The sequence below is a fragment of the Pelophylax lessonae genome (genome assembly GCF_965119305.1).
Source record: "Pelophylax lessonae genome assembly, chromosome: 4".
Classification (NCBI taxonomy): Eukaryota; Metazoa; Chordata; class Amphibia; order Anura; family Ranidae; genus Pelophylax; species Pelophylax lessonae.
The window spans coordinates 565333505-565343339 of NC_138771.1; the positions used below are offsets into that span (position 1 = coordinate 565333505).

Genomic DNA, 9835 nt, shown 5'->3' on the forward strand with positions numbered 1-9835 from the left:
CATTTATTTTTTTTTTTTTGTGTTCCTAGTCTCACTTCATATCTACTAACAGCAGCAAAGGGAAGTTATGTGTATATTTTGGGCATCATGCTGTCACACATTGTAGAACAGCATTTCTCAACATTTTTAAAACAGAGGAACTGTTGAATTAACTTTCCGGGTTCTTCATGCACCACAAAACTAATACGAAACTTATTCTAAAAATAAAATCTTTCTGGGTTCAAGGAACCCCTGCTAAAAAATACCATGTCTACAGCTCATAGTACATTAGTGTGATGGTCACTGGGAAGAATGCTCCTTACATTTGTGGTAATTGTGTAGAATCCCCTCTTACAGATAGCTAAAAAGATGGATGGTGTCATGAGAGAGGCAGAAGTTGCTCAAGGAACCTCTAGAAACCTCTGGAGGAACACTATTTGAGAAAGGCTGCTTTAGAGTCTTTATCCTGCTTTAAGCCAGCCATAGACAAAGCGATTTTCTTTCCCTCCCGCAAAGCTATTGTGTTCTCCCAGCGGGGGAAGCTGTCCCTGCTGGGAGAACACAGTGATTATTGCTAGCGGGTATAACAGCCGCTAGTAATAATTGCATGTAAAATCTGACAGGCTGGTTACACAGAATTATAACAAACCATTACACAGAGGAGGGAAGTATAAAAAACCAATACACAGAGCAGGGAAGTATAACAAACTATTACACAGAGCAGGGAAGTATAACAAACTATTACACAGAGCAGGGAAGTATGACATGTTTATTTGTTGTTGTTTTTTTTTTTTTTTTTTTTAATAAAAAAATTGCCTTTAAAATCACTTTAATTTTAACATTGTGGCAAGTGATGGCGCCCTAAATAAACATGGTGAATAGCTGCCGCTTTAAAAAGTGATATATCCCTATTAAATTGAAAAAAGAATGAAAGGTGTTGGTGCTTCACCGCGTATACTCCTAAATGAACATACATGTCTCTAGAGCGCCATTTGCGACTGCATTTACCCTACAAGTGGAAGAAGAATATAATATAAATTAATAAATGGAAAGATAATAATTACACAAAATAAAAGCAACTATAAATACAATGTGACTGCGCCCAACACCAATAACAAAGTGCTTCTGGATGCATATGTCTTCTTATTGCTTCACCACGGGTGCTCGGAAGGTAGATGGTAACTTACCAGAGGTGTTTGACCCCTTTTTACAGAAGGTCAAAATGCGCTTTTTAGAAAACCAAGCTGGTTTCTAAGCTCACACCATTCCACTCCAATGATCCCTTGGGTTGTAGCTAAAAGGTAAGAAAGTACTTCACAAAGCTGGTAATCTCTCAGCGATTGGACCTCAGGTTGGGTGAAATCACACACCGCACTATCTGGAGATCAGATCCTCCCTGTGATCTGCTGGGTGCTGCACTGACACCGATGAATGAGTTTGGTGTCACTATGTAAGGAAGGACACCGCTCTATCTGGAGATCATATCCTCTCTGTGATCTGCTGGGTGCTGCACTAAAACCAATGAATGAGTTTGGTGTCACTATGTAAGGAAGGACACCACTCTATCTGGAGATCAGATCCTCTCTGGGATCTGCTGGGTGCTGCACTGACACCTATGAATGAGTTTGGTGTCACTATGTAAGGAAGGACACCACTCTATCTGGAGATCAGATCCTCTCTGGGATCTCCTGGGTGCTGCACTGACACCGATGAATGAGTTTGGTGTCACTATGTAAGGAAGGACACCGCTCTATCTGGAGATCATATCCTCTCTGTGATCTGCTGGGTGCTGCACTAAAACCAATGAATGAGTTTGGTGTCACTATCTAAGGAAGGACACCGCTCTATCTGGAGATCATATCCTCTCTGTGATCTGCTGGGTGCTGCACTAAAACCAATGAATGAGTTTGGTGTCACTATGTAAGGAAGGACACCACTCTATCTGGAGATCAGATCCTCTCTGGGATCTGCTGGGTGCTGCACTGACACCTATGAATGAGTTTGGTGTCACTATGTAAGGAAGGACACCGCTCTATCTGGAAATCAGATCCTCTCTGTGATCTGCTTTGTGCTGCACTGACACTGATGAATGGGTTTGGTGTCACTATGTAAGGAAGGACACCGCTCTATCTGGAGATCAGATCCTCTCTGGGATCTGCTGGGTGCTGCACTGACACCTATGAATGAGTTTGGTGTCACTATGTAAGGAAGGACACCGCTCTATCTGGAAATCAGATCCTCTCTGTGATCTGCTGGGTGCTGCACTGACACCGATGAATGGGTTTGGTGTCACTATGTAAGGAAGGACACCGCTCTATCTGGAAATCAGATCCTCTCTGTGATCTGCTGGGTGCTGCACTGACACTGATGAATGGGTTTGGTGTCACTATGTAAGGAAGGACACCGCTCTATCTGGAGATCAGATCCTCTCTGGGATCTGCTGGGTGCTGCACTGACACCTATGAATGAGTTTGTTGTCCCCTATGTAAGGAAGGACACCGCTCTATCTGGAAATCAGATCCTCTCTGTGATCTGCTGGGTGCTGCACTGACACCGATGAATGGGTTTGGTGTCACTATGTAAGGAAGGACACCGCTCTATCTGGAGATCAGATCCTCTCTGTGATCTGCTGGGTGCTGCACTAAAACCAATGAATGAGTTGGGTGTCACTATTTAAGGAAGGACACCGCTCTATCTGGAGATCAGATCCTCTCTGGGATCTGCTGAGTGCTGCACTGACACCGATGAATGGGTTTGGTGTCACTATGTAAGGAAGGACACCCTATCCTCCTCTTAGCTTAGCACCCTAAAGGCTCAGCACATCTCATTGGGGAATATCACAGCCCATCCTGGGTTTGAAGACACCCTGCTGGACTAGCTGCTTCACCTCTGAGCTCCTCCCCTGCCTCGCAACTTCTTCAGTTGAATTGTATAAGCAGAATATGGGAACACCAGAATGCATAGGAAACATATGAACCTCAAGAATTTACCTGTAACCCCCCCCCCCCCCACTTCTCTTTTGAGAGGACTTGGATATTTACATTGGACCAGCAATGGTGACTTTTGGAATCAAGCCCCTTGGAGGTCTGCGGGACAGAAGCTAGCGGTCCTGATTGATGTGATTTCACCTAACCTGAGGTCCAATCGCTGAGAGATTACCAGCTTTGTGAAGTACTTCCTTACCTTTTAGCTACAACCCAGGGGATCATTGGAGTGGAATGGTGTGAGCTTAGAAACCAATCTGGTTTTCTAAAAAGTGCATTTTGTCCTTCAGTAAAAAGGGGTCAAACACCTCTGGTGATTTACCTTCTGAGCACCCGTGGTGAAGCAATTAGAAGACATATGCATCCAGAAGCACTTTATTACTGGTATTGGGCACAATCACATTAGATGTATTTTTGTTTTTATTTTGTGTAATTATTATCTTTGCATTTATTCATTTATATGATAATCTTCTTCCACTTTTACGGTACATGTGGTGTCAGATGGCCCTTTAGAGACATGTATATTCATTTATGATTATACTCGGTGAAGTGCCAACACCTTTCATTCATTATTTTTTCACTTTAATTTTCTGACTAAAGTTCCACTTTCTGCTTCTTCTCTCTTCACTGCAGAGAGGAATGGAGTGTGGGCAGGGATAACACAATTCCATTCCATCCCTGATCACCACCCACATCAAAGCCCAGAAACACCCAGAGTAACCCATAGACCCGCCGCAGTCAACTCCCACAGCTGCTATAAGTGATTCTCAGAGCCTGCCCTGAAACTACAGAGGCTCAAAGGATCATGGGCAGGGCTGCTATTAGAAACCATGGAGCCCCATACAGCCTACCAGGCAGCGCCCCCCCCCCCCGAATATATCAAGACAATATTTTCACAAAAAATACGCTAAAATCATTATTCACGGACAAAAACATAAATGAGAACCTGTGTGAATTTGCCTTTTTTTAATTGTTTTCTACATTTAAAAAAAATTATAATTTTTTTTAAATGTTAAAAATGTTTATAATTATTTTGTTTTACAATTTTTTAAAAATTATTTTTTTCAAAGTTTTATTTTTTTTTCAGGAAAGAGAAGCCTGCAGCGCTGCGGGGGGGGGGGGGCACAGTTAAAAGGAACACATGGGGAGGGGGGGATCAGAAGCAGGCTGAACAGGGAGGGGGAATCGGTGTTGGAGAAGCAACTACAGGAACAATTCCCTGTGTCTGTGTCTGTATCTCTCCCTGCAGCAACTGAATGCTGGCAGAAGGGGGAGAAACTGTCTTTCAGCTGCTGCAGAGAGACACACAGGGCTTCCTTCTGTAATTGCCCCTCCACACACCGATTTCCCATGCTGTTGGGGCACCCCTGTGTGCCCGGCCCCCTACAGGAGGACTGGTGGTTCCCCCCCCTATCAGCGGCCCTGATCATGGGTCATGTAGTATCCGGGCTGGCATAGCAAGGAAACAGGAAGTCAGAGAACTTAGAAATTCAGCCAGGAGGAGGAGTGACATTAGAGACACAGAAACATGCACTATACCGCTAAATGTGGAAAGATACAGAGAAACTGACACTGGGGTTGTGATTCATTTACATGTGCATTTCATCTGTTGTTTTGGGGAGGAAAAGCTGGAGTTTTTCTTTAATGGTTTGAATCTCGGCCAGTTCCTGCTGAACCAGCCAAGATTCAAACCATGTACGGCCAGCCTAAGGCACCTGTAACGCTGTACCTAAACGAATTTGACGTCCTTTTTTTCCCACAAACAGTGCTTTCTTTTGGTGGTATTTGATCACCTGTGCGATTTTTTGATCATGCGCTATAAACAAAAAAAGAGCGTCAATTTTGCAAAAATAACAATATTTTTCACATTTTTTTATATGAAATTCCCAAAATAAAAAATGTAAAAATCAACATTTTTTAACATTTTAGGCCAATTTGTTTTATGCTACCTATGTTTGGTAAAAAAAATCGCAAAAAGCGTATTTTGATTGGTTTGCGCAAAAGTTATTGCGTTTACTAACTAAGGGAAAGATTTTTGTCCTTTTTGTTGTTTTTGTTTTTAACGAGTAATGGCGGCGATCTGCGATTTTTTTTTTGCGGGACTGCGACATTGCGGCGGACAGATCGGACCCTTGACTGACATTTTTGACACTTTTGGGGTTACCAGTGACATTACTGCAGTAATCAGTGCTATACATATGCACTGTTACTGTAAAAATGACACTGGCAGTGAAGGAGTTAACTTTATTGGAAAAGGAGGGGTTAAATGTGTCCCTAGGGGCGTGTTTCTAACTGTGATTGGCTGTGGCTACTAGTGTAAGAACAGAGATCAACGGTCCTACATAGCAGAACCGTTTGATCTCCATACTTACACAGGGAAGAATGACAGACGGCTTTGTTTACATTAGCCGCCTGCCTTTCTTCCGGAGTAACGGACGATCGCGTGCCTGTGAGGGGCTGACCGCCGCAGTAAATAGTCGTGCGGAGGTCGGCAAGTGGTAAAGATCACTTCCAGACCCCAGAGATTTGTGCCTCAATCTCTGTTTGTACTACTCAGAGATTACTGTAAATTCAAGTACCAAAGACATTTGTGGCTGATTTACTAACCTAAGTCTGTAACTTTGCATAGTCAATTTTCACTTTGCAAGGAAATTTTAACTTTTTTTTTGGCGATTGTGGTGAAAGTTTACTTTACAAAGAATACCTATTGCATGCAAGATAAATTTTAAAAAAACAAGATTTTTGCTTGCACATGATTAGAAAGTAGAATTCAAATAGTGCACACAAGGCTGCAAACAATCAGTGCTAAACACAAAACACCAGTGACAAATCAATAAATAATATTGCTGCCCCAAGTGAATAAATCAGTAAATGTGTCAAAATAATTTTAAATATCAAATCTTAATAAATGACAATATAGGCAGACATTGGCAAAAATTGAAAATCATCATATTCACATGTATTTTACCTCCTTCAAATGTTATCAGAGAACACCTGTGCAAAAAGATTTGATATACCTGACCTTCTATTCTATAATAAAGCCAGTCATGTACACAATATCTTAGGTTCTCTATATACTCGTGAGCGTGGCCATTCATGCTTGCACAAATTTGCTGCACAAAAACTGTCTGTAAAATGCTGGGAAACACCCCATAGTCTTCATCTGTATTTATTAGCAATGGAATAGGGATGAGTGGTCAGAAGGCAAGAGAAAACAGCCAGTGCCTATTCCTATTGTGGGAGCATGTTGTGGAGCTGGACCGCAGCTCCTACACAGTGTGCAGCAGTTTGGATCTCCAATGGTCGTTCATGACTCCTGCATAATAATTCAATCAATAACACCCATGCTGAGTAGTGTTGTTGATTGGAGCACTGTGCATGGGGCATACTGGACAGATGGTGACCCGGACTGCTGTGCTGTGTGTGATAGCAGTGGACCAGCTATTCAGCGTTCTGCTGCCATAGGGTAGCTTCTTGCCGTTTTATGTGCTAACATATAGAGTAAGTGCCGGTTCACACATATGCAATGTCAGACATTGCATGTGATTCGCACCGCACTGCTGGGTGTTCACACCTATGCAATACGATTCCTGTCCGAACTGACAGTTCACACTGTGATATACAAACTAATTTGGGGGTGTTGTTAACTATGTATTGACAGCAGTCCTTATATGGCAGTGTGAACTGCCCGTGAGTCGGGTGCGATGCGGGAACCCGCAGTGGATTCACAGGGTTCCCACATCCAACCAGTGTGAATCGGCACTAAAACCTTGGATTAAGAGTGACTTGGTCTGAGAGTGTTTTGCAAGACAAGCAACATTTTTTTATAAAGTTTGACTTGATAAACGAGCGAAGTCTTGATATACAAGTGGCATTGTGTCAAAACTGAGTATAAAAGAGAAGAGAGGAGCCTCTAAGTGCCGGTTCACACTACTCCGACTTGTCAGGCGACTTGGTCGCCTGACAAGTCGTGCTCCATTCTGTGCAATGGGAACCTTTCTAATAGGAGCGACTTAAGTCGCTCCGACTTAGAAAAGGGTTCCTGCACTACTTTTGGCCGAGGTCGGAGCGACTTCCATTGACTTCCATTATGTGAAGTCAGTGCAAGCCGCGCCGAAGTCGCGGTGCATGGCGACTTGTTCAAGTCGCCCCAAAGTCGTGTCGCCATAGCGTGAACCAACTCTTAATGTAGCAATTTGGTTACATTTAATGAAGGTACAATATTTAGCAACTCACATGGTTGATCATTAGGACAGGCACATTTAAGTATGCAGGCATCTGGGGTAAAGCTGTCCACATAGACCGTCCTCCTCACCGCCATCTACGCTTGTAATACACTTTCTAAAGAGCTTTAAAAAAGCTTGTAAAAAGCTACAAATTTTTTTTTAAAAAATGCCCCAAGAACACCAGTAAATCGATACACTCAGGTGTGAATGGAGCCTTAGAGGTGCTTCTTTTCTCTTTTATACTCTGTAGCTCCTGCTGGATTTTGCTTCTAATTCCCTTGTGGAGGCCATTTGTAGATGGACATTTTATGGTTGCACAACCTATCACATTGCTATAATCTTTTTATATGGATTATAAACTAAAGGACGTATGAATAAATGGTTGTAGAATCATCTGAGTTTCCACAGTTTCTTATAGAGAAATTTGCTTTGATATACGAGTGCTTTAGACTGCAAGCATGTTTCTGGGAACAAATTATGCTCACAATCCAAGATTTTACTGTAATAATAAATAAGAAAAAAACAACATATCCTTTACTTGGTATGCAGCCTGACTACATAACAATGATAAAAAGCAAGACTTCAATTGGACTTCAAGATAAAAAATATATTGGCTAAAGCGTCATTCACACGGGGGCTGAGGCCCATAGACTGTAAATGGGTTGTTTGTTTATACAACTTGAAATACAGCTGCTAGTGCCAATTTGATTGTCTGTGTTCAGAGCACTTGCACACCTGTCAAATTGGGACAAGTGGCTGTGTGTGCGTTCCCTTCACATCCCCATACACTTACATAGGTCTGCGTTCCCTTCGCATCCCCATACACTTACATAGGTCTGCGTTCCCTTCACATCCCCATACACTTACATAGGTCTGCGTTCCCTTCGCATCCCCATACACTTACATAGGTCTGCGTTCCCTTCGCATCCCCATACACTTACATAGGTCTGCGTTCCCTTCGCATCCCCATACACTTACATAGGTTGGCTGCTTAAGATGTATAAAGAGACGGCCTATTTACAGTCTACAGGCCTCAGTGCTTGTGTGAATGAGGCCTAACAAATAGGCCTCATGCACACTGGACATTATCAAAATGCCAGTAAAAAGCTGTAGCTGTAGAAGTTTTTCAGCATTTTTGCAGTAGCGTTTTTCAGCTTTTTTTTGCGTTTTTCAGCTGCAACGTCTTTTAGCAAAATTATACTCCCACAAAAGTCTATGGCTCAAAACCGCTGATAAATGCAGAATAGCCATGTTTCTCAGAGTTTATTGGCATTTTTAAGCTTTTATCAGAGTAAGGCCTCTATCAAAACATCAGTAGAAAGCTGTAGCTGTAGGAGGCGTTTTTCAGCTGTATCATTTTTTAGCTTTTTTTTTTTTTTTTATCAAAACTATACTCCCACAAAAGCTTATGGCTCAAAAACATTGATAAAAATGCGTTTTTTTTTTTTTTGTTTATCAGAGTTTGAGTGTTTTTACAGCTTAAAAACGCCTCCTAAAACCCACTAATTAGGGGGGTTTAGGCCTCTTGCACATGATACTCCTATTTGAGCATCTCCTTTTGGCCTCTTGCACACAATACTTCTGTTTGAGCATCTACTTTTTCCAGACCTTTTTTTTTGTATGTATTTGCAAGTATTTGCGAGTATTCGCGAGTATTTGCATGCATTGAGGCTTAAATTACTGACCAAAAAATGCAGATTTTTCTATTTTGTTCTTACTGAAGAATGCACAGCGCTTGTTTACGCGACTGTGTGCATAGGCACATTACAATTAATGGGCTATATTTTAGCTCAAAAAGCTGTACTGAGCTTTTTCAAGCCGCAAGATGCTCAAACAGGAGTATCGTGTGCAAGGGGCCTTACAGCCAGAAAACGCCCCTACCAAAAACTGCTGATAACAGCCAATGTGTGCATGGACACATAGGATAACATGCTGGGGAGTTTACTGGCGGCAGAAAAAAACGTCTGACGCCAAAAACAGCAGCTGTAAAAACATCCAGTGTGCATGAGGCCTTAGATGTTTGGACAGACAGGCAGACAGGTAACAAAGTTATTTTGTTGCACTCACCTTTCCAAAGCGTTGTTGATGTTGAAGATACAGAGATCCCTGTTTTACTAATCCCCCTTCCATCGCCTTGTTCTGCGTCTACCCGTTTATGACGCTGTCCCCCTATACTGCACTCAGTCTGCTATAGTACTGTGCACTATCCCTAAAAAACACTCTCTGCAATTTCTGAACCATGAACGCTTTCTTCTGCATTAAGGCAAAAGTTAACTTCCTCAGCTCCAAACACCGTCCTCACCCTTCATCTCTTTTTTTTTTTTTTTTTCAAATGAACAGCTTCGTAATGCGCAGAAACACTCTCGTCACCCTGCCATCAACTTCCCCTTCAACATCTGTCTGGGCCTTTTATGGACTCCTCAATCTACAATTCTGTCGCTCTCTATGATAGATCCTGGATAATTGCAGTCTTATAGGGTCTGTCTTTTTCTATGTCTCTCTTTGCAGTCTCCTATGTTGGATTCTGGTATTTGTAGCTTTCCTCTACCCTGTAATATTTTTGTTCGTTCCCCCTCTGTCTTGCAGTTTTCAGTTCCTCCCTCTCTTCAACACGCTTCCGCTGTGAAACTCACCATGTCATAAGAG

At 42.3% G+C, this 9835-nt stretch overlaps 1 protein-coding gene across 1 annotated transcript in view; it reads right to left on the reverse strand.

Annotated features, from left to right (window-relative positions):
• The window catches only part of DOK2 (docking protein 2), a 72459-nt gene extending 62839 nt beyond the window's left edge, over positions 1-9620 (reverse strand). The window contains exon 1 of the mRNA XM_082253399.1: positions 9257-9620. Within this exon, the coding sequence (XP_082109525.1) occupies positions 9257-9319 (63 nt within the window). The 5' untranslated portion in view covers positions 9320-9620. The remainder of the gene's footprint in view (positions 1-9256) is intronic.
• Positions 9621-9835: the final 215 nt, after the last annotated feature.